Source organism: Pseudopodoces humilis, chromosome 13 (genome assembly GCF_049639895.1).
Source record: "Pseudopodoces humilis isolate 2021_Gansu_Grassland_sample_001 chromosome 13, ASM4963989v1, whole genome shotgun sequence".
In the NCBI taxonomy this organism is placed as follows: domain Eukaryota; kingdom Metazoa; phylum Chordata; class Aves; order Passeriformes; family Paridae; genus Pseudopodoces; species Pseudopodoces humilis.
Window position 1 is genome coordinate 9,322,512 of NC_142212.1, and position 26,362 is coordinate 9,348,873.

General features: G+C 61.3%; 1 protein-coding gene across 1 annotated transcript in view; it reads left to right on the forward strand.

Annotated features, from left to right (window-relative positions):
- Positions 1-10,014: 10,014 nt before the first annotated feature.
- COL7A1 (collagen type VII alpha 1 chain) overlaps positions 10,015-26,362 on the forward strand; it is a 29,917-nt gene continuing 13,569 nt past the window's right edge. Inside the window, exons 1-67 of the mRNA XM_088061732.1 lie at positions 10,015-10,086; positions 10,709-10,799; positions 10,908-11,088; positions 11,166-11,325; positions 11,419-11,512; positions 11,596-11,754; positions 11,945-12,108; positions 12,206-12,335; positions 12,434-12,556; positions 13,114-13,263; positions 13,962-14,081; positions 14,204-14,350; positions 14,522-14,638; positions 14,713-14,862; positions 15,067-15,195; positions 15,282-15,428; positions 15,595-15,720; positions 15,790-15,933; positions 16,015-16,140; positions 16,215-16,361; positions 16,442-16,570; positions 16,648-16,794; positions 16,949-17,068; positions 17,153-17,299; positions 17,375-17,511; positions 17,591-17,717; positions 17,791-17,934; positions 18,005-18,162; positions 18,265-18,306; positions 18,428-18,454; positions 18,564-18,608; positions 18,820-18,912; positions 19,218-19,289; positions 19,553-19,588; positions 19,663-19,716; positions 19,902-19,970; positions 20,062-20,175; positions 20,474-20,500; positions 20,649-20,702; positions 20,815-20,877; positions 20,993-21,052; positions 21,197-21,232; positions 21,369-21,413; positions 21,626-21,661; positions 21,770-21,814; positions 21,914-21,949; positions 22,030-22,056; positions 22,157-22,186; positions 22,346-22,417; positions 22,522-22,581; positions 22,691-22,726; positions 22,872-22,952; positions 23,079-23,114; positions 23,199-23,243; positions 23,342-23,413; positions 23,579-23,623; positions 23,730-23,756; positions 23,839-23,880; positions 24,506-24,586; positions 24,747-24,782; positions 24,883-24,918; positions 25,004-25,084; positions 25,274-25,309; positions 25,537-25,608; positions 25,807-25,851; positions 26,036-26,071; positions 26,229-26,264. Of these exons, the coding sequence (XP_087917858.1) occupies positions 10,718-10,799; positions 10,908-11,088; positions 11,166-11,325; positions 11,419-11,512; positions 11,596-11,754; positions 11,945-12,108; positions 12,206-12,335; positions 12,434-12,556; positions 13,114-13,263; positions 13,962-14,081; positions 14,204-14,350; positions 14,522-14,638; positions 14,713-14,862; positions 15,067-15,195; positions 15,282-15,428; positions 15,595-15,720; positions 15,790-15,933; positions 16,015-16,140; positions 16,215-16,361; positions 16,442-16,570; positions 16,648-16,794; positions 16,949-17,068; positions 17,153-17,299; positions 17,375-17,511; positions 17,591-17,717; positions 17,791-17,934; positions 18,005-18,162; positions 18,265-18,306; positions 18,428-18,454; positions 18,564-18,608; positions 18,820-18,912; positions 19,218-19,289; positions 19,553-19,588; positions 19,663-19,716; positions 19,902-19,970; positions 20,062-20,175; positions 20,474-20,500; positions 20,649-20,702; positions 20,815-20,877; positions 20,993-21,052; positions 21,197-21,232; positions 21,369-21,413; positions 21,626-21,661; positions 21,770-21,814; positions 21,914-21,949; positions 22,030-22,056; positions 22,157-22,186; positions 22,346-22,417; positions 22,522-22,581; positions 22,691-22,726; positions 22,872-22,952; positions 23,079-23,114; positions 23,199-23,243; positions 23,342-23,413; positions 23,579-23,623; positions 23,730-23,756; positions 23,839-23,880; positions 24,506-24,586; positions 24,747-24,782; positions 24,883-24,918; positions 25,004-25,084; positions 25,274-25,309; positions 25,537-25,608; positions 25,807-25,851; positions 26,036-26,071; positions 26,229-26,264 (5,691 nt within the window). The 5' untranslated portion in view covers positions 10,015-10,086; positions 10,709-10,717. The remainder of the gene's footprint in view (positions 10,087-10,708; positions 10,800-10,907; positions 11,089-11,165; positions 11,326-11,418; positions 11,513-11,595; positions 11,755-11,944; positions 12,109-12,205; positions 12,336-12,433; positions 12,557-13,113; positions 13,264-13,961; positions 14,082-14,203; positions 14,351-14,521; positions 14,639-14,712; positions 14,863-15,066; positions 15,196-15,281; positions 15,429-15,594; positions 15,721-15,789; positions 15,934-16,014; positions 16,141-16,214; positions 16,362-16,441; positions 16,571-16,647; positions 16,795-16,948; positions 17,069-17,152; positions 17,300-17,374; positions 17,512-17,590; positions 17,718-17,790; positions 17,935-18,004; positions 18,163-18,264; positions 18,307-18,427; positions 18,455-18,563; positions 18,609-18,819; positions 18,913-19,217; positions 19,290-19,552; positions 19,589-19,662; positions 19,717-19,901; positions 19,971-20,061; positions 20,176-20,473; positions 20,501-20,648; positions 20,703-20,814; positions 20,878-20,992; positions 21,053-21,196; positions 21,233-21,368; positions 21,414-21,625; positions 21,662-21,769; positions 21,815-21,913; positions 21,950-22,029; positions 22,057-22,156; positions 22,187-22,345; positions 22,418-22,521; positions 22,582-22,690; positions 22,727-22,871; positions 22,953-23,078; positions 23,115-23,198; positions 23,244-23,341; positions 23,414-23,578; positions 23,624-23,729; positions 23,757-23,838; positions 23,881-24,505; positions 24,587-24,746; positions 24,783-24,882; positions 24,919-25,003; positions 25,085-25,273; positions 25,310-25,536; positions 25,609-25,806; positions 25,852-26,035; positions 26,072-26,228; positions 26,265-26,362) is intronic.

The window sequence follows — 26,362 nt, forward strand, 5'->3', positions numbered from 1 at the left end:
ATACCCAGCAATCCTGTTTCCTATTTGGAAAAGGAAATGCCTCGTGTAAAGCTTTAGTGTATTCATTGCGTGGAAAAGCAGTGGACAAAAGGCCCATCCAGGCCTGACTGCCAGCCACAGCCATCCCGGGCTGCTGTGAGGCACGAGGCACGGCGGCAGGAGCTGTCTTTGTCTGCGGTGCTGTGCCTGGAAGGGGTGAGTTGCAGCCCTGAACACCCTCATTAAAAGCTGCTTTACCCCACACGCCATCAAAAGAAGTTGGATGGTTCTCACTTTTCCATGCAAGTCTCTGCTTTTTCCTCATTTCCCCTCCTTGGGGCTGTGAGGTTTCTAGCGGGGCTGCCAGCCTGAGGTTTGGCTTTGTTGCCCATTCAGACCATCACTGGGGATGCCCAGAAAAGCTATTTGAAGTGTGGGGCGTGGAGAAGGATCTGCCCAGGAATGGAAAATGGAGCTGCTGGGATGGCAGCCTGGGGAGGTCCCAGCCCTGATCTGTGACAGCAAGAGGTATTTTTTTCTGTACAAAGAGGTGTCAATAGTACCTGTGCTGGATCACCTGCTGGGTGCCCTGGGGACACTGCTCCTGCTCAGTGTCCCACCATCCATTGCTGAGCTTCTGCCACTATCCATGGTTATTTAAGGCTCCATATCCTACTTTAGTGCGAGAGCTGCACAGCAGAGACAGCATGAGGACAGTGAAGGAAGCTGGATTAAATGCCTGGAGCAAGGTTTAAGATACTGAAACAGGAGCCTGAATATCTGGGTGCTGTTCCTGGTTCCACCAAGAGCCTGCAGTGTGACATCAAGCATTCAGCTTTCCAGGGCACTCTGTCAAGGTGGGTGCTGACACCAGGTGCAATGCACAGAAATAAAGCTGCTCCCTGTGTACTGGCCTCAACACACAGTGACTCAGGTGTGCAAAGCATTTAGTAAAGCAGCCCCAGTACTGTGCACTGCTTTCTGCTTTGCATGTGACTTTTATTCAGAGTAGGCACTTGGAAAATGCTATAAAGGGAATGTGCTGCTTATCTTTGATTTGTTATATTTAGGGAAGAATGAGTTGACTCTTCTGGAGGGTATTTTTTTCTTCCTCATTTAAATATTTAATCTAGGGAGCTACAGTGATGTTGCTTCAGGATTTAGCAGTGGATGTATTTCAGCTTCAGGAAAGGGCACTCTGAGTTTCCCGGGGTGCACTGTAGAGCTCAGCATTGTACAGATTCCTGTGTACCAAACCCATGGCCCCGATTCAGGTCATGTCACTCTTGAGCAAAGCTTGTAGTGATCAAGAAACAGTCTCAGTGCTACCCGTGGAATGTGGAGGGTGGGATTTGCAGGCAGGGATAACTGCCCATGCCCAGGGATCTCTCACAGGAAACTTGGTGAAGAGTGGCTCTAGGAACTGGAGCAGCGTGTGTCTGTGGCAAGTTCCTGCCTCTGCTCCCCTGGCACAAAGGATGCCCTGGCATACCAAGAGGCTGTCAGGAGGAGAAGATGGCAGGTGAGTGTGCTTGAGTCTTGGGCATCCCAACTCCACGTGGCAGTTCTGTTTTTTCCATCCCTTCCCCCCACTGGCTGCTGCGAGGCTGGAGGTCCCCGCTGCCCCCGGCTGCTGTCTGCTCTGGTTCTCCACTTCCCCTGCTTTGTTTACTGCTGTTCCAGATGTGCAGCACTTGGCAGGAGCCCCTGTGGCGTGGGAGCACCAGTATCTCCTGTTCCTGCCTCGCACGCGCAGCAGTGACTCACGGGTGACCTTGTCCCAGCTCTGCTCAGGGGGATGGAGGATGAGGTCCTCATGGTTCAAGGTGAGTCCTGAAGGTGGTGAGGGGCCAGAGACAGGATACTGTGCTCTTCGCTTCTTGGTGGCAACACAGAGGGGTGCAGAGGTGCTGGTTTCTGCAAGGACCTGGAGCTCTTGAGAGCCCCTAGTCATCACTGCTCTGGGGATGCACTGTGTGGATGCAGATCGTACCCCCATCCCCACTGGGACCCCCACCTGTGCTGCTCAGCCTTCTCCCTGGAACTCCACAGCATCCTGCCCCACAGCTGTGGGGTTCTTGTGTGGGATGTACGTGTCCACCCACCCCATGCCATCCTGGTGACGCACCCTCCTGCTCCACGGAGATGTGAAATCATCCTGGGGAGGTCTGGGGAGGGAGGAGTTCCCATGGTGACAGACAGCGATTCACCCGACAGGGCAGGGCGGGTACTTCGCCCTTTTTATTCCTTTCTTCTGGAGTCGGGCACCCAGCCAAAGAGCTGAAGGAGCAATGGCACAGCCTCGCAGGGGAGAGACACAGGACAAGTCTGGTCTCGTGAACTGTATGAATCCCTCTGGAGCAGTTTCCCCTGCAGCCTGGCTGCTGTCCTGTAAGGCTGAGCCTGACCCTTCCTGCGGCGTTGATTCTCTGGGTGCTGGCTCCCTGCAGTTTCCTCACCACCCAAGCAGACTGAGAACCAGACCTTAATCCTCCTTCCCTGGATCATTGGCCATGTGTGAAACATTCAGGGCAGTATTCTGCAGCTGCTGGGGATCCAACACTGTTAGCCAACATACCCTTGGCATGAGCAAGTGTGGGTAAAACAGCTTTGTGCTATCCACATGCCTTTATCAGTACCCAAGGCCTGCAAAAGCCCCTTGTCCAGAGGCTGCAGCATGGCCCAAACTCTAGTGGTAAGAACCCCTTCCTGAGCCCCTGCCACGCCCGGGTGTGAGCTGTGCCGTCCCCTCCCTGGCGGAGCACGTGCCTGCAGGTCCTTGCTGGGCTGCACGTCTCCCACCAGCCCTCCAGCTGCAGGGGATGCTCCACTCGGCTCTGCCGGCTCCCCTTGCGCAAGGACCGACCAAGCCCCAGGAAGAGTGGGGTGGGGGCTCTTTCATGAGTCCTGCCAGAAATTTATATAGAGCTGCAGGTAGTTTCTAGGGGGGTTGGTGCAGGTTGTGAAACACTTGAAGAGAGGCAGAGAGGAAGCATTGAGCAACCACCCTATCCTCCCAGCCATCAGGCCTGCATCCCAGATGCAGAAGTAGGGAAGTGAGAGCAGGATCGTGCAAAAGAGGAGTGAGAGAAGGACAGCTTTTCCCTGGTACAGGGGCTGTGAGAAATCTGGATCTGGAGAGGGTGGATGCTAAATGCAAATGAAGGGAACAGAGCCTGTGTGAAACTAAGTCACAGGCTTCTCATTCTGGCCTGAGAAAGCATGAGAAAGAATCCAAACAGTCCTTGGTAAAGGACAGCAATCTTTGCAGGTGGTGTTTAGGAAAACAGTCAAGGGGTAATGTTACACTTAACCAATGATGGTGGATGTGTTGCTTTAATGACCAATGAGAGTTTTACCTCTCGGACTTTCTCGAACATGTCTGTAAAAGAAGATCCAGAATAATAAACTTTTCTCTCCTGTTCAACACGCAAGAGAGTCTGTGTTGTTCTTCTCACCGTTCCCAATAGAGAGACAGGAGAGATGAGGTGGGGAAACTCCTTCTTGTGCAGTTCCAGAGTGTGAGTCTCTTGCTGTCACTTGTGAGCACAAGCCGGTGTGCTGCTCTGCCAGGGCCAGTGGTACCAAAGCCTGTGGGCTGTCAGCGGGAGGGACTGAGCACAAGGCCTTAGTGACTCCTTATTTCCATGTCTTGGGAAGGCAGCATCAGCCCACTGTGAGCTGTGGTCCAGCAGCAGGGTCCTAGAACAGTGGTCCAGCATGTCCATCCTTGGGGGCTGGGATAGAGGCCCCTGAGGACTGCCTCCTCGGACTCACAAGGAACAACCAAGGTATTCCTCTTGGCAACTCTCCTCCCCTGGGAATACAGCTATCCTGAGCCCCTGCAGCCAGGGAGGCATCTGTCATTGCCATTGAAAGGAGGAACACATATACCCAGCCACATCAAGCTGTGCAAAGCCCCTGCAAGGAGTAGCTTCTTGCAGTACAGCTGGCAGCATCCCTGGAACAGCTCCAGCTTCCTAGGCCTGCATGCTGCCTCTCTGCCTTTCCTCCCCCCAGCTCGGTAGTTGCTGTGAGTCCCTGTCACAACCCTGATCCCCCCAGCACCCCATACCACACTGCTGCCTTCTCCTGCTGGTTTTGCAGGGTCCATGTGGGCTCCCATGGTTAGGTTAGCCTGCAGCTGGCCTTGTGTCCTTGGGTGCTGTGCTGGGAGCTGGGCAACTGCCATTTCCCAGAAAAGCTCAACATCAGGCAGCAGAACAGATTCCATGTGCAGGGAAGGTGGTGCTGCCTTGCCCACCTATCCCTGTACCATCTTCTCACAACATGGGTTGGGAAGGAGGGATGGGGCAGCCATGGCTTCATGGTGCTTGTCCCATTCTTATGGGGAGTAGAGGTGGCACAGGGTTTGGGATCTGATGGGCAGCTTGTCCTCACGTGTGACAGGGGCTGCTGTGTTGCTCCTGCAAGTGCCCTGGCTCTGCAGGTCTGGGCTCTGTCCTGCAGACACCCCTGCTTGGCTGTTCCTGTGTGCCTCTCCAGTCCCTGGAGCCATGGTTCCCCTGGAAACCAAATCTGGGGCAGAGCACCTTGCAAGGCCAGGAGCAGCCCCTGCTGTGAGACCCCCCCAGCACCCATCAGGGCCTGAGCTGCCACATCTGCCACACACCTTCTTGGAGGGATGCTGGCGAGGGCTGGAGGCAGTCAGTGGGACCTTGGTGTTTGCAGATAAGGTGATTTCCTCGCTTTCCCCGGCACTGCGGGGAAGCACCGGTGACCTGGCCGTGCCCCGAGCTGCTCTCCCAGGGGCCGGCTGCAGGAATGCCACCTTTCACCTCTGCATCTCTCCCTGGCCCGAGGCGCTGCGCTGCCGACGGCCCTGGTCCCTGGGGAGCCCGGCAGAGGCTCGGGGCTGGGCAGGCAGGCTGGGCAGCCCTGGTGGGTGCAGGATGCCACGGGCTGGCTCAGCCTCCCGGCGTGTCGGGTCACGCTCTGCGCACCTCGACCCGGCCCGCACATGCCCCGAGTGTGTGCGACGTGGGCTGGCAGCTCTCCCTCGGCTTTCCTTCATCTCTCCTTCCTGCAGGCATCCGAGAGGAAACCACTCCCTCTGCTCTGCCAGTCCCCGCTCTTGCGTTGCAATGGGTCCCTGGGTCTCCCTTCGTGCACCCCAAACCCCGCAGTGCCCCAGGCGCTGCCAGCCACTGCCTGCTGCTGCCTGCAAAACCTGCAGCCACGGCTGGGCTGGGAGAACCTCAATCCTCGTAACCCCGAGGCAGGGAATTTTTATCTGCCCCTGAAAAGAAGCAGGAGTTTCCTTTCCATAGCTGTGTGTGCTGGGCTGGCTGGGGCATCTCTGGGGCATAAGCAGCCACCATGGGACTGTCAGCTTAAGGAAAAGCAGGACTGGCCCCATGCAGAGGTGCTGGGGGAGCTTTGCTGCACCTGGTCCCTGCATTTCTACCATCTCCTCATCTCTTCCTACATGCCCATTCTCAAGGGCAAGGCAGGTGGATTTTACTGAGCCTGGACCCAGCTGCAAGTGGGGACTGCAGGGCTAGGAGCAAACGGGAGAAGTTTGTGCCTCAGACAGTCAAGAAGCTGGATTCCTGCAGAAGAGCCAGGCTCTGTGTGTGGCCACCTGCAGCATGGCGCACTTCAGCCCCTGCCTGTATTCTGCTTATGCCTTCCCCCTGCCTCCCCCTGGGTCCCTGACACTCAGCCCCAGCCACTCTGCAGCCTGTCTGGGTATCCTCAGCATCACCCAAAGCCCAGCCACAGGATGCAGCTGAGAGCAGACTTTTAACTAGGAACTCTAGAACCCCATTCAGTGCTGCTGGCTCCTTATCCTGCTTCCATCATCCCATTGTCACCTTCCCTTTCTGCCATGCTGGCCCCATGCCATTGCAAAGCACTGCCAGCCCTTGGCAGAGCCCTGGTGGTGCCTGGCTCTCCTCTCACTTGCTGTGCCTGAGAAGCAGCCTGGCCACTGCAGTCACACTGGCCAGGGCTGCCTTCTCCTGCACTACTTGGCCAAGGGGAGGGTCACATCCCAGTGGTGTCACCGTGCCCTCCTGAGCCCATTTTGCATGGCCAGTGGGGCCTGGCCATATTCCAGCACAGGTTCATGCAATGCTGATGTGCAGATGTGCTGGCAGCAGCCTCCAGACACAACAGTTTACAGGCAGGAAAAACTTTCCATCCCTCCACAGCAGTTGTGGGAGAGCCGGGACATGCACCTACCCCATGGGGAGCCCTGGTGTGGGGCACAGCAGGCTCAGCCTGACCCCGAGCTTGGCAGCCTTGGCTACAAGTGGGACCACTTGCCTCCATCATCCATCAGTCACCAGACTACTGCTGCCTCCACAGCAGCTAAGGTTCCCCACAACTGGGAGCATCCCCTTCGCTTTGGACATCCCAAGAGCTGCTGGGCAGAGAGGGCAGCTCGTTGGTCATGACTTCATCCTGATGTCATGTTTTGATTCCTTTTGCCACAGGGATGTGGTCTTGGGCAGCAGCAGGATGGATGGAGGGTGCTCTAAGCTGTCCCCTCTGGCACAGAGGAGCTGGGGGGCTACGGTCTATTTCCCTTGTGAAGTGCAGCCTGGAGGGCTGGCATGGCTTTTTCCCACCCCAGACCCATGAGGGTAGGTCAGCAGGTGCTAAGGGCTGACCATTTCCCACCCTGGTCTATTTTGTGGTCTCGGGTTGCTGGGTTGGCCCATGGGGTGACACAAGCATTCCCCCAGGCTGCACAAGGTGTCACCCTGTCCCTCTGGGCTCACCCCAAGCTGACTGGTGATAGCAGCCAGGCGTCATGGGCCCCTATCCTGGGATGCTGGGCTGGGTGGCTGAGTGCCACATCATGGAGCTGGCGGTGGCTGGTGCTGGAAGACATTCCTGGAGCATGTCCCAACTGGCTTCTGTGGCAGATGAGGTTTCCCCCTCCAGGCTCTGGCCAGCTCCTCTGCTCTTCACCCGCCTCAGCACCAGCCCCCTGCTGCTCCCCTCCCCAGTGTAAAAGTGCTGAGAGAGGTGGCTTCTCCCTCCCAGCAGCCCCAGAGCTGTCCCATTCATCCCCACTGGTTGGGGATGCTTATGTCGTGCCGGAGTGAGGAGCACTGCAGGACCACAGTAGGGCCAGAAAATTAAAATCCTGTAAGGGTTGTGCTGAATCCCAGCCCATGTCAGATCAGCACCAGAGGCAGTGGCTGCAGTGGGTGGGCAGAGGCTGGGGGCAACAAGCCCCACACCACCACGAGTGCAGCAGGCTCAGTATCTCACCGTGAAGAGTGACTCATCCCATCCCAGAGAGCTGAAACCTCACCTGGGGCTGAAGATTTTCTACTTGTTTCCCACTAAAGCAGCAGTGAGGCCTCATGTCTGGCAAGCATGGGCAGGGAGAAGCTCAGTTCCTGTGCTTCCCCTGTGCACACTCTCAAACCAGGGGCTCCCTTCCGTGGGGCTGGCGTGACCCCTTTGAGGCTTAGGGTAAGTGCTTGCCTGGGCAGTGCCCTGCAAAGACCAGGGTTGCTGGGACCCTGTGGAGGTCTCCTGGAATGTCTCCCGATCTGACAGCTGCTGATTGTCATTTGGGAACCTGCAGGTTGGCATGCACACGCAAGGAGCTGGGTTCAGTGTCAGCCCTACAAATTTTGATCAGTGTCAGGGTAGAGGAATCAGTTTGCTTTGGGGCTGAGCCAGGTGGGAGATGGGGAAGCCCAAGTCTGGGCTGTGGGAATGACTAGTGGCTGGGCTGCCAGCCTTCCAGGCTTTGAGAAGGGTTTACAGCCTTTCGGGATGTTCCCGGAGGGACTGGCGTGCAGCAGCGCGGGGGTGCCCGTGAGTCACTCACACCTGGTGCTCTCCATCTGCAGAGGCAGGACCGTCCCGCGCCGGGGGCCGCGGATTCTTTCCCTGGTCCTGGTATGCGGAGGGAAGCTGCGAGACACCGCGGAGGCGGAGACATTCCGGTTTTGGGGACCCAGCACCCCTGCGTGCCCCACTCCGGTGCACATGTAAGGGAAAGGCTGCTGGCGAGATGGTCAAGACGCTGCCTGGCTCTCCATGGGGGACTGGGCTTTGGGGACCACCCCAAACCAGTGCCTGCCCCAGTCCTGGGGGCCGGGGTGGTGGGCAGAGCCCCCGGCATGGCTGTGGAATGTCGCTGCCCCGGTGCCGCTGCCTGCGGTGCCCGCTGGGCGATGCTCGCCCCGGCGCTGGCCCCGATCGCAGGGGTGACCCCCAGCCGCCCGTGCCCTGTCGCCGGCACCGTGCCGTGGGGCTGCTCCTCCAGCTCCGGGCCCGGGGCCAGCCACAGAGCCCTTGGCAGGCCCCTTCGCTCCCTGTTTAACGAAGCCCCTTGTCTAATTGGGACAGGCCGCCCTGTCTTCATTAAACGGGCTCTGGCGGGAGGAGGGTTTAGGGATGGTCCTGACCTGAGGATGCTGGATTCACGGCCGGACCCACAGGGCTGGGGCAGGCAGGGGGAAACCTGTGGCCACGGCGAACTTCGGAACCCGCCCGCCAGGTTTGGGGGCCAGGGCTGGGGTCTAAGGAGAGGAAGGCTAATGAAGAGGAGGGGATGCACTGCTTGCTGTGCCTTTAAGAAGAGAGAGGACATCGCCGCTCCTCCCCTGCCTGGGAACAGCTTGTGCCTGGGAAAGTTGCCTGCAGCCGACCCTGGAGCATCTTTGCTCCGTGGCTGGTGGCCCTGCCCCGGGCCTCCAGCTGTGAGGTGGCTCTGGGCCCCAGAGATCCCCACTCCCCTTGCTGCCCACAAGAAGATGCCCCTGGACCTGTCCATTGCCCTGCCACAAGCCAGAGGGAAGCCCCTGGGCCAGTGGCCAGGGGAGCACAGGTATGTGGGGTGCTGGGGGCAGGGGAATGTGGGCTGACCAACGGGACAGAGGATAGGTGGCAGGGAGTGCATTGCAGGTTTCTTTAGCCAGGGTCAGCCCCAGGTGAGCACAGGCACCAGTGGGGAGGATGAGGTGCTGTGTGATGTGCCCCAAGGAGCAGTGTGGTCCCACAGGTGCACTGGGGGTGAGGAGCACCCTGAGAGTCAAGGGTGCACCCTGGGCTGAAGAGGAGCCTCTGAGGACCATTCCACCAGTCACAGGATGGACAGGAAGTGAGACCAGGGCAGCACAAGGTCCTTGCCTGCCTTGCTGGGCATGTTCTCCCTTTTTCCTCCTCCCAGCAACTGCAGTCACATCACAGTGGCTTTCCAGCAAGTTTCTCCAGCTCTGGGGTAGGTCTCAGCCACAAGTCTGCTGTGAGATGGTGTTTTGAGAAGGGCAGGATGGTGTTCCCACAGCTGACTCCAGTGCAGTCCCCGTACTAGAACCATGGGTGCTAGGGCCCCATATAATGGGTACCCCCAAGCCATGTGTGCAGGAAACATCCTGGGTGAGGCCTGGCTGTCCTGCAGCCTCGTGGGATCTGTGCTGGCATGGGGAGCAGCTCTTCACCACCAGTGTCCTTCCCAGGGCTACTGCTCAGAGCCAGGCTTTAACCCAGATGGTGCCAGGGGCTCAAGTCCCTGTGGCAGCTCCATCCAGCTCTGCCTGAGGCCAAGCCCCAGGTCTCCAGGACACATTCCCCTGAGATGGATGGATGGATGGATGGATGGACGGATGGATGGATGGATGGATGTGGGTGGAAGTGGGTGGCCAACTCCTGACTGGAAGGTGCCAGAGCTGCTCACCTTCCTGGAAGATGCAGATGCTGAAGAGAAAACTGTCTTGAGCCTTATTGGAGCCCACCCAGCCCCTCAAGGAGTGCCAAATCCAGCAGCAACCGTTCCCGGGTGTCTGCTCCTGCTTCATCCCCATCCCGGAGCCGCTGCGCGTCGTGCAGCCGCGGGGCAGCCCGGGGTGGCACTCGAGCGGGAAGAGCCCGAGGAGCTGCTTTCTTTCCTTCCTTCCCTGTCAGGGGAGCGGGCTGGAAAAGCCCTTTGGGAGGCCGGGCTGGGCGGGGGCCGTGCCGCTCCGCTCCCCCCGGACGGTGCTCCGGGCCGCCCTCCATAAAGGGGCGGGAGCGCCGGGGGCCGGTGCGCGCCGGCACCGCCTGCGCCCGGCCCGGCTCGGCACGGATCGGCTCGGAGCGCTGCGGGACGGCGCGGCCCCGCGGGGGCGGTGGGTGAGCGCGGAGCTGTGGCGGGGGTCCCGCCGCGGGTGGGGGCACTGCGGGACAGGAGCGAGCCCCTGCTCGGGCACCCGTGGGCGCTCGCCCACCCTCCCGCGGCGGGGCTCGCACCGCCTGGGCCGGGCTGTGCTTGGGCCGGGACCCGGCGTAAGCCAGCGCGGGGGTATCGGGCCAGGTGCCCTCCGCCGCCGGTGCGTGGGAGCGGCGGGACAGGGGGCTGGCAGGCAGGGGGCTGGCAGGCAGGGCTGCCCACGCTGATCCCCGCTGCCCTTGAGCACCTTCCTGGGGCGGGAGGAGCCCCTGCGGGTGGGGGAGCCAGGTACAGCCAGGTACAGCGGCCGGGGTGCGCCGTGGCGTGGGGCAGGCGTGGGGCAGGCGTGGGGCAGGGGAAGGGGTGGCGGAGGCAGAAGCCGGGCTGTAGCCGGGCCAGGAGCTCCCTGTATCCCCCGCACCGTGACGGCCCCACCGGCTCTTCACGGGCCAGCTGCTGCCCGCCTGCCCCGGCCCGAAGTGGGGCTCTCCCTGCGCCGTGGAGTGCCTGGGACGGTACTGGCACCCTGCCCTCCCAGCGCTTAGGGCTGGTGTGAGACTGTGGTGGCAGCATCCTATCCTGCAGGCTCCCACGATGAGCAGCCAGCTCCTGCTCCTGGCTGTACTCCCGGCGCTCCTGGGTCCTCCAGCTGCCATGGCACAGAAGGGGAGCCAAGGTGGGTGCTGAGAACTGGGTGCACACCGTGGGTGGGACAATAAGAAGGCTTCAGCACCAATGTGCCACAGTGCAAGTCTGTGTTCTGAGTGCTGTCACTGCTCTGCAGCAGTGTGCGAGGATGTGCTGGAGGCTGACATCGCCTTCCTGGTGGATGGCTCATCCAGCATCGGAAGGAACAACTTCCGTGCTGTCCGCACCTTCATGGACGAGCTGGTGGGGCCCTTTGTGCAGGTGGTGGGTGAGAAGGCAGTGCGCTTTGCCGTGGCACAGTACAGTGATGACCCACGGTGAGCCCAAGGGAGGGGGCATGTGGGGTGCAAGGTGGCAGGGCTGGGAAGTGACAGTGTCCCCCTGCACTCCCCAGAGTGGAGTTCTCATTCTCCCAGCACACTGATGGCACAAGTGTCCGGAGGGCCATCCAGCAACTGAGCTACAAGGGTGGCAACACGCGGACAGGCGCTGGCTTCCGCTACGTTGCTGACAACTTCTTTGGCCCCACGCAGCGCCGGCCTGGGGTCCCCCAGGTATGTGTAGAGCAATGGCCCTGGCAACGTGGGGAGAAGTGTCAGGTCCATGGGCCCCATGCTGGATGTCACAGTTCGTTCCTGGCCCTGCAGATCTGCATTCTCATCACGGATGGCAAGTCCCAGGATGATGCCGAGGGGCCGGCAGCAAAGCTGAAGAGCCAGGGCATCAAGGTCTTTGCTGTGGGTGAGTGAGGCTTCTGCACTACATGAAAGAGTCTTCTGCTTGGTTCAGGTTCCTCCCTCACCCATCATCTCCCTCTGTCCCAGGTATTAAGAATGCTGACCACAAGGAGCTGATCCGTGTGGCCTCAATGCCTACTGATGCCTTCTTCTTCTACGTTGGTGATTTCAAGCTGCTGGACACGCTGGTGCCACTGATGACGCGCAGGGTGTGCACGACTGTTGGGGGCACCCTGCGCCTGCTGGGTATGGGTCCCCATCCTTCTCCCTGAGGGACACAGATGCTGCCAGACTGCGCACCCTTAGCATCTGTCCTGCCCCCCAGAATGACCTCCTGGCTATCCCATCCCTTTGGGCACACATCTGTGCTGCCCCAGCAAGATCTCCCCTCTGCTTCATGCACTGTGGAGCCAACAGCCCCTGTGCTACCCCACAGATGGGCCAAGCCACACTGGCCCCTCCAACCTGGAGATCCCGGAGCGGGGCCTCAACCATCTGCAGATCCGCTGGAGAGCAGCCAGCGGTCCCATCACCGGCTACCGGGTGCAGTACGTGCCACTGACAGGGCTAGGGCAGCCCATCATGGCAGAGAGGCAGGAGGTGAGTGCCTCCACCTGACTGCTCAGAGTTCCTGGGGCTTCCTGATGACTCCGTGTGTGACCCGGGGAGGATGAGGGGTGACATTGTTCCTGCCCAGGTGAGCGTGGGGCCACGGGAGACGAGCACTGTGCTACGGGGACTGCGTGTTGGGACAGAGTACCTGGTCACTGTCACCGCCCAGTATGCCAACAGCATCGGCGAGTCGGTGTCTGGCCGAGCACGAACCCGTGAGTGTCCATGTCCATAGGGACAGGGGTGAGTGCAGGCATTGGGTGCTTGCAGCACATGGGGCTGGGGACTCATCCCTGCTTCTGTGTGCCTCCAGAAAGCCGTGCTGGCTCCACGGTGGATTTTCGCGTGGTGGAGACTGGACCAACCTTTCTGCGGCTGGCCTGGCGGGCTGGCCCTGAGCCCCCCCAGGGCTACAGCCTCAGCTATGCCGTGCAAGGTGAGGGGATGCTCCCTGCGAGGGTCGGTGCCGCTTGGGCAGCGTGTTTTTGTGCAGCCACCTGGGCAGGGGGATGTGTGGATGGGAGTTAATGCAGGGATACATGCCCAGGGTGTGTGGGTGTGTACCCGCCCACCTTCTCCACGGCAGCCGGCAGGCGTGTGCTGGGTGTGGGGCGCGTGTGTGTGCGGAGGCTGGAGGCAGCCTGTGTATTCCTGCACCCGGAGGCTTCGTGCGCAAGGCTCAGGGTGTGTGCTTGGGCGTGTACGATGGCTGGGGGCCTGGTGTGGGCCCCCATGGCTGCTGCACATGGGAGGCAGGGAGCAGACCCCTGTCCCAGCCAGGCACCAGGCTGGAGCCACACACCTGGCAGCCCCACCCTGGCTTCAGGCGCTCCAAGGGGTGCCCCTGCCCTGGCCCACGTCCCAGCCTCTTCCCGGTGCTCCCCACCCCTGGCACTGACTGGCATCCTCAGGGCAGGGTGCAGGCCCACAGCCACCCCTTCCCTGCTGGGCCTGGTGTGTGCCATGTCCCTGTGCCCCCCCACACCCCTCCAGGACAGCCTCAAAGGGAGGAGAAGAGCTTGACAGCCAGCGCGCAGTCGGCCACGCTCAGCAACCTGCAGCCCGACACTGAGTACGTGGTGGTGCTCCGGCCCCGCTATGCACAGCAGCCTGCTGTCCCTGTCACCCTCACCGCCCGGACACGTAAGTACTGTGCCCTGCCCTGGGCCCAGCCGGGGTTAGGAATGGATTCCCAGCACAGGGATGCCCCCCTCCAATCCTTGGGATGCCCTATTGGGATGGGGCTGCCTGGCCCGTTGCTGCCTGTGGGGGTGGGGATGCTGGTGAGCATGGCTACAAAGTGGTGCTCTCAGCCCCAGAAGTTGCTCCCAGGGCAGGATGCAACACTCTGCGTTCCTAATTTCCTTTTCGGCCTTCTGGGAGTGTTTCCACCAGAGCTTTCCTCCCATGACATAAAAAATGTTGACTGAAAATATGCAGGGCTTGAGTACAGTGCTCTGTGGGAGGAAAGTGTGGTTTCCACCAGGGCAGAGGCTGTTGGAAAGCATCTCCGGGTAGGAGTGGGGGTGAGGCCCCAGGGCAACACCTTTGCAAGCATCAGATTTTGGCAAACCAATTCCTTCAGCTGCCTCAGGCAGTCTTAACCCACAGAAAGTATTTAAGGCATTAAGAGGAAGACATTTGAGCTCCATTTTGCACAAGTTTGGTGTTTTGAAGGAGCCGCCGGAGCGCGGGCTGCACTCAGTGACCTCAATGTGGTTAGCATCCATGAGCAGGGGCAAGGGGGCTTCCTGGAGACAGCAGTTTGCAGGTGAAGGTGCTTCCTGCTGGCCCCTGCCCCATGCTCAGGTGGGAGATGGACAGTCACCTCACTTCCACAGGGCACCTGGTGGGCGTGCAGCACTTGAGTGTCCACAACGTCTCAACACAGAGCATGCTGCTGGCCTGGCAGCCTGTCAGTGGGGCTACTGGCTACCGGCTCTCCTGGGCCACCCGCACAGGTAGGTGCCTCTCCCAGAGCTTGTGCCCCTTCTGCTGGTGTCCCCTGTGAGGAAGGACAGGAGGGAGCTGGTGGCACCTGCTGCCTGAGCTCCCCAAGGGACTGCTGCACTGGCTCCCACAGGGCAGGACAGGCACAGGGTGGACCTGGATGCTGGGCAGATGTCACATGCATTGGTGGGGCTGCAGCCCAACACTGACTACGTGGTGATGGTGGCCCCACTCTTCAGGCAGCTGGAGGGGCCCACAGCCACTGTGCGGCAGAGGACAGGTAGGTGTTGGGTACAGGTGATGCCATCCTGCTGCTGTGCATGGGAGGAAGCAGGGACCAGCCCTGGCAACCCCTGTCCTTGCCATGTGCGGGGACCAGAGACATGGGCTGGGTGGCTGGCTGGCAGCAGAGTGGCACAAGGTACCCTGGCCCATGGGATCCCTCTTACAGAGGCAGGTACAGACCAGATGCTGCAGACCAACATCCTGGGCCCCACATCCATCCAGGTGCTCTGGACCAGTGCCCGTGATGCTCGTGGCTACCGTCTAGAGTGGAAGAGAGCCACAGGTGGGCTCGGGGTGCCTGTTGCCCCTGTGGGTCCTCCATGCCAGCAGCTGGCTGTGATCCTTCCCTTCCTGCAGGACCAGAGCCCCCCAGAACGGTGTCTCTCCCCAGCAGCACCAATACTTACCAGCTGACGGGGCTGAAGCCAGGCACCGAGTACCGCATCACCCTCTACACGCTCTACGATGGTGGGGAGGTGGCCACCCCCGTCACCACCTTTCAGACAGGTGAGTGCTTCTAGGGGTCCCCTAAGTTGTCCCCCACCGCCCCAAGCCTTTGGCATGGAGAGATGTCCCTCTGGGCATTGCTCAGCCTGAGGACTGCCTCGGCCATGCGACCCCTCAGCTGTCTGGTCACAGCCCAGGATGCGTATGGGGGTCGCTCTGTCCAGGCTGTGCCACTCCAGCTGTGCCTTACATGTCCCCTCACAGGCGTAGAGGCACCCATGGGTGCTGTGTCAGACCTGCGGCTTGTTGAGGAATCAGGCAGATGGGTACGGCTGAGCTGGACCGGTGTCCCCAGTGCCACCGAGTACAAAGTGGTGGTGCGCAACAACCAGGGTGAGTCTGTGGGCAGGGGCACGGGTGGCACCTGGGGCATCCTGCCCAGCTGACACCAAGTGACCACACTGCCCTGCTCCTGGCAGATGGCACAGAGAGGACGAGGCGCATCCCAGGCAGCCAGACGGGGCTGGAGCTTGGTGACCTTCGGGAGGGCATCACCTACCTGGTGCGTGTCTCGGCACTAGCAGGTGGTCAGGAGGGCAGTGCTGCCACGCTCACCATCCGCCTCAGTAAGTCCACATCAGGGTTTGGTGCCAGGAGTTCTGGTGCTGCATGTTCCCACTCCGGCATGCATCTGTCCTCTATCTCCCTGCAAACCCCCTTGGGGTGGCAGCTTGGCTGTGGGGTCCCTTTGGACTCCCCAAGGTGACACAGTGGTACTGTGGGGTGGTGCAGAGTATCCAGAGGTGGGCAGCATTTCAGACCTGCGGGTGATGGAGGCCGGTCCCAGCCAGCTGCGGGTCACCTGGCGAGGGCTACCAGGCGCTGGGGGCTACCTGCTGACGTGGCAAGGCAGTGACGGTGAGTGTATGGACCATGGGATGCTGTGGCAGCAGTGCTGGAGCCCTTCCTATCCCAGCCATCTCTTAGGTGTGAAGAAATCCCGCTTCCTCCCTGCTGACCCCACCACCTTCACCATCGAGGGGCTGCAAACCAACATCGTCTACACCATCGGTGTCTCAGCCATTGTGGATGGCCGTGAGGGCAGCCCTGTCACTGCCACGGGACGGATAGGTGAGGTAACCCCTGCCTGACAGTGATGTCTGGTGCCATTTGCTATGAACGTGGGTGACAGTGGTCCTCTTGGTGTCACAGTGCCAGAGCAGGTGGGGAAGGTGACCCAGCTGGAGGTGCAGGCATCCAGGAGCAATGTTGCCCGTGTCACCTGGGTCGGTGTGCCGGGAGCCACTGCCTACCATGTGGTGTGGAGCCGCAGGGACGGTACTGTGGGATGGGGATGGGGGCGGGCTGTGATTGCGGTAGGGTGGGGGGCCTGATGCCACAGTCCTTGGCAGGGAGTTTGGAGAACAGTCGGCGAGTTCCTGGCCACATCAACTCTTTCGACATCCCCAACCTGGAGGGAGGCGTCTCCTACATTGTGAAGGTGACGGCACTCATTGGCAACCGGGAAGGCAACCCCGTCTCCGTTGTCGTCACCACCCGTGAGTGCTGGGGCAGGGGGCATCACCCCAGGGTGGCACTGGGCACTCCTGACCCTAATGTCTGCCCCTCTGCTCCACAGCGGAGGCAGTGCCCCTACGCCCCGTCAGTGGCTTCCAGGTGACCGAGGCCTCAGAGCACCGCCTGCGCCTGGCCTGGCTGCCAGTGGCTGGCAGCACCGGCTACCGTCTGTTCTGGCGCCTGGCTGAAGGCAAGTGTAGCTGGTTGGCAGCCCTGCATCCCTGCCAGCCCCCACTGCACCCCCTCACCCCTCTCTGCCCCTGCCAGGGGGGCCCCAGCATAGCCAGCAGCTCCCAGCCACCTCCAGCTCTTATGATCTGTCGGGACTGGAACCGGGCCGGCGCTACCATATCAGCATCACCAGCCTGGCTGGCAGCCGAGAGAGCGAGCCAGCCACCATCACTGCCATCACCAGTAAGGGACTGCCTGGGGCCAAGGCAGCATAAGCCCCCATGGCTTGAGCCCAGAGAGGCACCCAGGGACTGGACTGTCCCAGCACTGGGCTGGAGAGAGAGCAAGTTGGGGGCTGCCCCTTGAAGCTGGGACACCCTTTCTTCTCCTTTGGTAGCTGCCGCAAGCCGCATCACCAGCCTGAGGGTGACGGAGGTGCAGAGAGATTCGGTGACTCTCACCTGGACCCCAGTCCCTGGTGCCTCTGGCTATGTCCTCTCCTGGAGCCCTCCCGCAGGTGAGATGAGTGGGTGGCCCCAGGATGGTGGGCAGCATCCCCACAGGGGCTTTCTGATCCCTCTGACTGTCCCCTGGGTGGCAGCTGGCGGGGAGAAGAGGCGGACACTGCCCAGCACTGCCAGCTCCCAGCAGGTCTCCGGGCTGCGCCTGGGCCAGCGCTACACCTTCACCCTCCGCCCGCTCCTGGGGAGCGCGCCAGGTGCCGAGGTGTCCGTCAGCGAGCGCACAGGTACTGGGGTCACTGAAGGGGTGGGCTGGGCTTTTCTCCACTCTGGTGCTGGCTTCACCCCTTCCCGGCCTGCAGTCTGCAGGGATGCCCTCGGTGACGTGGTCTTCCTGGTACACGGCACCCGCAACAGCTCCTCTGGTGCCGACGCTGTCCGCACGCTCCTCTCCAACACCGTGTCTGCCCTGGGGCGCCTGGGCCCTGAGGGCACACAGGTAGGCTGCTGCCACAGCGCTGGGGGCTCGGGGGGCTTGGGTGGGCCGTGGTGCCCACTGCTCCCCTGCGCCCTTGCAGGTGGCCCTGGCCACATACAGCTACCGCAGCCTACCCTGGCTGCTCCTCAACCGCTCCAGTGACCTGCCTGCTGTGCTGGAACAGATCCGCACCATGCGCTATGAGGAGCCCAGCGGCAACGCCATCGGTGAGGGGGGCACTAGGAGCTGGGCAGTGGTTTCTGGGATCCTGCTGACTGGTCCTTTCTTCTCCCTCTCTAGGGGCAGCCATCACCTTTGCCAGGACCTACCTGCTGAGTCCTGGCGCAGGGCGCCGTCCCGGGGTGCCAGCAGTGCTGGTGGTTCTGGCTGACAGCCCTTCTGGGGATGATGCCATCACTGCGGCCAGGGATGTCAAGGCTGCGGGTGAGGACAATGGGGTCTCAGCAGGGTGTGCAGGGACTTCTGTGGGGTGCTGAGGGTGCTTTCGGCTCAGGGGTCCAGGTGCTGGCAGTGGGCATGGAGGGGGCAGACCGGGAGCAGCTCCGGCGCATGGTCACCAGTGAAGACCCGCGGTACATCTACCATGGCAGAGACCTGGCAGAGCTGGAGGGAGAGCTCACTGACGACCTCTGCACAATCATCTCCACCAAGGTAAGGGCCAGAGAACCTCGGGGGTGTGGAGGAGAAGCAGCCCCATGTAAGCCGGTGGGTCTCCTATCCCTGTGTTCACACAGGCTTGTCTTTTCTTGCCAGCCAGCGCCAAAGCCGAAGCCCTGCACCGTGCAGTGCCCCAAGGTGAGCTTCTCGAGGCTGTGCCATGCTGTGCCGTGCCACAGGAGCTCAGCATGGGTCAGGGACCCCTAGCTGCCGAGAGTTAAGTACAAGCGTGTTAACCCCTTCCCTCTGTCCTCTGCAGGGCGAGAAGGGAGACCGCGGTGAGGCAGTGAGTGTTTTGGTGACACCCCGCCACCAGCTGGTGGCTCTGGGGGGTTTGCATCTCCCAAACCATGGCAGCTCACAGGGGACGCTCACTACTGGCTTTGTCTCTGCAGGGACTGCAAGGACGTATGGGACCACCAGGTCTCCCTGGACAGCCGGTAATAACCTGATGGAAGGGGGCATAAGAGGGGCAGCTCCCTGGAGAGGGCAGTGTCATGGTCCCCATGTCCTCATGTTCCCTTGTCCCTTTGTCCTGCCAGTGGGTGGGTGTGGGACAAGGACATGCCCAGCTCTTGCTACAGGGGTAGACAGGCAACACCTCTTGACCACCACCTGCCACCCACCCTGTCCTCTCCACTGTGTCTCCAGGGTCGCCACGGGCTTCCTGGCCCCCCAGGACCACCAGGGCCACGGGGTCCACCAGGAGAGAGTGCTGAGAGTCCGGGCAAGAAGGGGGACAGGGTGAGTACCTCTGGCCCCTCACCTAGGCATCCCAGGATCCCGGTGACCTGGCTCCATGTGGCCTCTCACTGCTCCTTATCCCTTGGGTCTCCACACCTATGCTGGAGGGGAAATCCCACTGAAGAATCCAGCCTGCACCCTCACAGCCCAGCTCAGCACATGGGGGAAAGGCACCCTGGAACCCAGCTCTGCCTTGGGGCTGCCCTGAGCTCCCAGTGCTGGGACCAGCACTGCCTGGGGCACTGGAGGAGTCTGGCAGTGCTGGGGTACACCAGATGCTGGCATGATGCTCCTCTGTCCTGCAGGGATTTCCTGGAGCTGATGGGACACCAGGAAGCCCTGGACGCCCTGGGAATCCTGGTTCACCTGGGCAGCCAGTGAGTAAGGGTGTCCCTTGGCTTTACTGCTGCACAATGGCCTCTTCCCATTGCCTTGCCTGCTCCCTGGGCCAGCCTGTGCTTCCTTGCTCCCTGTGCTGTCTCAGCAGCTGGCAGGGTCACTGCTGTCTCCTGTGTGGGTATACCAGGCAAAGCCTATCCTTGCTTTGGCTGGAGATGCCATGACATCCCACCCCATTCCATCTCATCCCATCCTCACTCCACATGAACACGTGTTCACCTCCTGAACTGTTGCTTTCTAGGGCATCCAGGGCATCCCTGGTCCTCGAGGGGATCCTGTGAGTATGGCCCCAGCTCTCCCTGACCCTTCCCACACCCAACACCCCCTCTCATTCTCATCTTTCCTTCCCAGGGGACACGGGGGCCTGTGGGACTTACTGGCCCAAAGGGGGAGAAAGGTGAACCGGTAGGTGATGGACAGGGGGCTGCCCCACAGGGGTCCCTGGGGAGCACTGGGGACCCTGGTGGGCACATCTTGGCACCTGGCATTTCCTGGCTCCAGGGTCTCCCCATCTCCCTGCCAGACTCCTGGCACTGTGGCCACAACAGGGCACATGCGGTCACTGATTTTTCCTCCCCCTCCTCATGCAGGGAGAGCCCAGGGTGATCATGGATGGAGAACAGGGGCTACCAGGCCGGAAAGGGGAGCCAGGTGTGCCGGTAGGTGTGGGAATACAGATGTGAAGGGGTCTCTGCCAGCACCCCCAGCCCACGCCACAGCCTCAACTGATGGAGCACCTCTGTCCTCTAGGGCAGCCCCGGCTCACCTGGGATCCCTGGCCCACGGGGGCCCCTTGGTGATCCAGGCCCCCCTGGTGCACTTGGACCTATGGGGCTACCGGGACCTCCTGGGGAGTTTGTGAAGGTACATCCCTCTGATGCTGCATGGGGATGGCTGGGGGATGTGTGGGCAGATGGATGGAGGAACAGCCAGCTGCTTGGAGCTGCTCCCCCATGGACTCCTCCTGGCCCTGCTCATGGGCTGTGCCCTCCACCAGCTGTGCCTGCACACATATGCACGTGCCTGAGCTGCTGCTGGGCAGCGTGGGGAGAGGCACACGGGCATGCACATACCCTAATGCCACTGATGATGGGCTCTGCCCTATTCAAGAGGGGCATGGGAGCAGCCCAAACTGCCCTTATTTATTTTTTTACCCTTGCAGGGAGAAAAGGGTGACCGAGGGGAAAGGGTGAGTGGCCGTGCATTTCCCTGACTCCTCTGCCCTACTGGATGGAGGTCCCTTGAATGTCCAAGGGCACTGCAGCTCAGCCCTCAGGGTGCTGAGGAGGACTGAGCCCTCAGGGCAACCACACAGCAGCTGAGCCTTCTCTCTGCAGGGCCCCCCTGGATTCGTAGATGGGGCAGTACCTCGAGGGGATCCTGGACCCCCAGTGAGTTGAGCTCCTAGGCCAACAGGGTTGACAGAGGGGATCAGGGCTGTGGTGCCTATGTGTCCCCAGGGCTGAGCTGCATCCCCAGGAGCTGAGATTTTCTCTCTTGCAGGGCCTGCCTGGGGAACCTGGGCCTCGGGGCCCTGCTGGGCCCCCTGGCCTGAAGGGAGAGAAGGTAGGAAGGTGTCAGGGATGCTCCCCACTGGGGCTGGACCTCTCTCCAGTGAGGATTCCCATCTAATGGACATCTCCATGCCATGAGCATGGCTATTGCCTTTCCAAATCCCTAGGGTGATGGCATAGAAGGTTTCCCAGGGTCACCTGGCCGCCCCGGGGACCCAGGAGACAGGGTGAGTTTCCTGAGAGAAGGTAAGGCAGGCAGGAGCTGCCCATGCCAAGAGCCAAGCCCCAAGGGCACACCTGAAGGCTCCTGCTTTGGACAGCCTGGGCATTTGCCTTGTCACACCTTGTCACATCTCCATTCTCCTTCGCAGGGTCCTCGGGGACCACCGGGGGAACAGGGCAGGAAGGTGAGTGCTGCAGGGACTGGAGGGACACTCTTGCCATGCCTTTGGCAGGGAGAAAAGGGTTCTGGGTTCTGTGCCAGGGCCCAGGATGTCCCCCAAAGGTACTGCTGCCCCTGACCCTGTGTTTCTCCTATACCAGGGAGACCGTGGGGCACCGGGCGAGCTGGGAGAGACGGGTGAGAAGGTGAGATGGTGCCAAAGCAGATCAGCATTGACTGGTCCTGGTGTCCCTGAGACCTGGTGGTGGCTGTGCCTGGGGATTGCCATCACAACCCATCGTTCTTGGATGGATTCAGGGCTGAATCGTGAACAGCTGTGGAGCAGTGTGTGGGGTGGGGGCAGTGTGATGTAGAGGGAGGAAGGCTCCCTGAAACTCTCCTCTGCTTTGCTCTGCAGGGAGACCGTGGAGTGCCGGGCCCACAGGGTGAGAGGGTAGGTGTGCTGGGGCAACTGTGGCATGGTGGAGTGATGCCTGGAGCGGCCACCCTGGCTGGGGGTGGCAGGATTCCCACACGCCTTCCTCTTCCTCCTCTCCTGCAGGGTGAGACGGGAGCCCCAGGGCACCCAGGGCCATCAGGCAGAGAGGTGAGTCAGGGTAGCAGGTGTAGGAGCCAGGAGCTGCCACGCCCTGCCTGCATGTTCCTGGGCACTGCCAGCCCCCTGAGGTCTCTGATCTTGCCATAGGGAGCTCCAGGACCGGCTGGCCCCCGCGGGGAGAAGGTGAGGGCAAAGTGGGGTCCCAGTGGTGTGGCAGGAGTCTGTTGGGGAAGGGGCTGGCAGTGACACCTGTCTCTCTGCAGGGTGATCCAGGACCACCTGGCAAGCCAGTAAGTGATGCTGCCCAGCGGGTCCACCTCTGCCTGCCCTAGCCCCAGGACAGGGAGCCATGGGCACTGTCCAGCATGGTCCCCTCTGCTTCCCCTCCAGGCTCCCAGTGTGGCTGGTGTTGGAGAGAAGGTAACCCTGGCCCAGCTGTGCCCTCCACCCTCTGGGCATGGCTGTGGGCTGGGAAGGGGGATTGCAAAGTTGGGCTCATCCTGGTCCCAGGCCTGGTTGTCCACAGCTGCGGTGGGGAAAAAAATGGGTGGTTTGGGGTGCTGATTTTGTCTGCTCCAGGGTGACAGAGGTCTCCCAGGACCAGAAGGACCTCCTGGCCCCAAGGGTGACACAGGAGATAAAGGTGCCCGTGTGAGTACTGCCTTGAGGATAGGAAGCACAGGGCACATGGCACAGCCCTCCCCAGACTCATGGTGCCTGTGCTGTTGCTCCATGCTATGTCCTTTCATGTCTAGGGTCCCCCTGGCCTGAGCATCCCTGGACCAGCTGGCCCCAAAGGCGAGCAGGGCGATCGGGTGAGTCTGGGTGCACCCTGAGGGCACCAGCTCATGGGCCTGCTCCCTCCCCTGTCAAGGGGTCACCAAAGTTCCCAGTGACATGTGCTCTTCCTCTCCAACAAACCAGGGTATCGTTGGCCTCACAGGCAGGAGTGGCCCAAAGGTAATGTCACTGCCCTTCCATTCATCTGTCCATCTGTCTGTCTGTCTGGCTGGCTGGCTCTAGAGGGGCTGTTCCTGCAGGCTGTGCCCCTTCTCTCCCCGGCTGCCCAGACTCCGCCCTGACTGTCACCCCTTCCCTTGCCTAGGGTGACCCAGGAGAGCCAGGGGAGAAGGGGGAGCCGGGCCGAGCAGGCACCCCTGGGCAGACCGGGATGCGAGGCAAGGAGGTAGTGTGGGACAAGGGGCTATGGGGCACTGTGGCCCTGAGGAGAGGGGGGGCAGGCAGGGAGCAGGGGGATGCTGGTGACTTGTACTTTTCTCTCCTGGCCGGTGCCCACTGATTTGTGCCGCAGGGAGAGAGAGGAGAGAAAGGTGATGAAGGCACCCCGGTAAGTGAGGGCCCCCAGGACCCCTGCCCCTCTCCCCACTGCCCCTGTTCCTACTCCCCCCACTCACCCCCTCTTTCCCCACAGGGTGAAGCGGGTCTGCCTGGCAAACCTGGAGACAGAGGTCCCCGGGTAAGTGCAGGGCTGCTGGGCACCCTGGGGCAGGAGAAAGACACATGGCCTCGAGGTGGCTCCTGCTAATGCACATCTTCCCTTTGTCCTCCACCCAGGGCCTTCCTGGCTACCGTGGCCCCCCCGGGGAGAAAGGTGACTTGGGGGACCCAGGACCTGAGGGCAGGAATGTGAGTACCCCCTTGTATGTACCCACTGCTCCATGGACACCCACCACCCCTCACACCTCATTGCCCCACACCCACCCTTACCCCAGGGTACCCCCATCCCACAGGACCCACACCCCACGGGTCCCCCATTCCCTCCCCCTCTGACTCCTTCCCTCTTTCCTGCAGGGCAGCCCTGGAGCACCAGGGAGCAAGGGTGACCGTGGGGACCCGGTAAGTGATGGCAGGGCCACGTGTGGCCCCCCACCCCAGAGCCAGCTGTGCCCTCCCTGGGGCTGCGTCAGCTCCCCTTAATCTGCTTCCCTTGCCCTTCTTTCAGGGGCCTCCTGGACCCCCAGGACGAGCTGTAAGTTCTGCCTCTCTCTTCTCCCTGCCCATGGGCTGGTGTCCAGCCCCGTGTGCTCCAACAGCTCCTCTCTGTCCCACAGGTCGATGCTGGGCTTGGAGGAGTGGGAGAAAAGGGTGAGAAGGTAATGAATGAGTCCTTGGGATGGTGGTGGTGGGATACCCTCTGCTGTCCCCTGGGCTCTGCCTGGCCACTGGGATCACTGTTCATCAAGCCCTCCCTGCCCAAAACAGCCTCTGCCACGTGCAGCTGATGATGTGCACCATGACTGACAGGCACATGGAACCTGGGGGCACGTGGGCTGACATGTGCCCCATGATGGGAGGAGGCCCTGTAGGGCTGAGGTTTCCAAAGGAACTGGTGTGCTCCTGGCTCCCCAGCCCCACAGAGGTCCCATGGCAGCACCCAACACTGCGGGTGTTCTGCTTTTACAACCCAGCTTAGGCTCAGGACAGTTTTGGCCACAGGTTGTGCTCTGTGCTGGGTGGCATTGTGGTCCCCAACTGTGGTCAAGCTGGCTCCTGGTTCAGCAGTGCTGCTTGGTGCCTTTCTTCTGCAATTACACTCTGGCCCCCATTCCCCCAAGTGGGAGCTGCAGTGAGCCCAGCCACCTCTTTATCAGCCTGTGCCTCTTTCTTTGAGACTTTCCTCTCATCCCACCCCTAAACCACACGGCACCAGCACTGTGTACTCTGGTGCAGGCTTGGTACAGCACAGTACCCTCTGACCACTGTGCCCTTCCCTGGCAGGGGGACCCTGGGGACCCGGGCAGGAATGGCGTGAAGGGTGCCCAGGGTGATGCTGGCTCCCCTGGAGTGCCTGGAGAGAGGGTAGGTGTTGGCTTCCTGGTGTGGGGGGCACTGGGACAGCATGATGGGTGATGTTCTGCAGGGGGACCGGGGTCTTGGTGTGCAGGGACTGCCTGCTGAGCACCCAGGATCCTCTCCTTTCCCCCCATGCCCCACTGCTGAGGATGTCTCTCTCTTGCAGGGTGTGGAGGGCCCCCGTGGCCCCCCTGGCACGCGGGTAAGTGTCCCCTTTCCCACGGGGGTCTGAATGGGGGACCTGTGCCCTGTGCAGCTCCTGTTAATGGGACAAGATGCTCACTTCTCCTCTGGCCCCATAGGGTGACCCTGGGGACCGAGGCCTGCCAGGAGAGAAGGTAAGGGGATTGGGGGCTGAGGGTTGCCCCACAGAACTCCCATCCCACCCCAAAGCTCCAACTGTCCCGCCCTACTCTCTTACAGGGGGACCGTGGCCCCCCAGGGCTGGATGGCCGAAATGGGCTGGAAGGCAAACCTGGGCCCCCAGGGCCTGCTGGACTGAGGGTGAGTGTGGTCCAGGGTGGGGGGAATGTCTGTGCTGAGTGCCACGGGTGGGATCTGGGGGACAGAGGGATGATGGGGGGGGAGGAGCTGTCCCCCTGGACACTCTCTGCTCCAGGCTGGGGACGCTCTGGAGGGGGGGCCTTTGGCAGGATGGGAATGTCCCTGTCCTCACCTCCTCCTTGCCTGCAGGGGGACCCGGGAAAGCAGGGAGATCCTGGACGGGATGTAAGTACCTCTGGAGAGGGCAGGTTTAGGTTGTGTTCCTGCTGGGGCCATCAGACTTGCAAACGACCAGTGTCCTGTCCCATGCTTCTTGGCCCAGGGCAGTGCAGCAAGACCCTCCCCTGTCCCCAGCAGAGTGCCACTGCCAGTCACACTGCCTGCTCTCAGGGCTGGCTGTGGCAGATGGGTGCCCTGCTGCCTTGTGCTCCCACCATCTCCTTTCCCTTCAGGGGCTGCCTGGGCTGCGTGGGGAGCAGGGACCACCTGGCCCTGTGGGTCCCCTTGGACCACCTGGCGTGCCTGTAAGTACCAGCCACCCTGCACCCTAGGGACACATCCTGTCCCCTGCCCTCTGTGGATCCCAGCTGGATCACTCCTGTGCCCAGCTCCCCCTTCCATGCAGCTTGAGGCTCCAGTGGGGCCCAGGCACCCCTGGCTGCTGGTGCCCTGGCTGGTGGAGAGCCTGGTGAGTTCCCTCACTGCCTTTTTTTTCCTCCCAGGGCAAACCCGGTGAGGATGGCAAACCTGGCCTGAATGGCAAGAATGTGAGTAAGGGAAACAGGGCTTGACTTTGGGGCTCTCCCAGGATGCTGAGGGATAGTGATCCCAATACAACATAAGGCAAGGGGAGGATGTGGCAAAGAACCCCCATGGCTCTGAGCCATCCTCTGGTTTGTACCCATGTTGAGATGGTTGAGTGGGGTGCTGACAGGCAGCCTTTGTTCCCAGGGAGAAGATGGTACACCAGGAGAGGATGGGAGAAAGGTAAGGAGATGATCCATGGGTGGTTCCTGTGTGGTCCCTGCACGGTCCCCATGTGATCCCCCCAAGCCTGGTGGCTCCACCCTGCCCGGACCAGGAGCACCATTTCACGGTGTGCGGATGGGGCAGCATCCCTCCAACTGCTTTCTCTCCTGGTTAGGGAGACAAAGGTGATACAGGACTACCTGGGAGAGAGGTGAGTACTCCCCAAAGAGGAGTGTGTGATGGAGAGTGCTGGGTACATGCCCCCATCAGGGACAGACCTGGGTCCCACATTCTGGGGGTCATACTGCT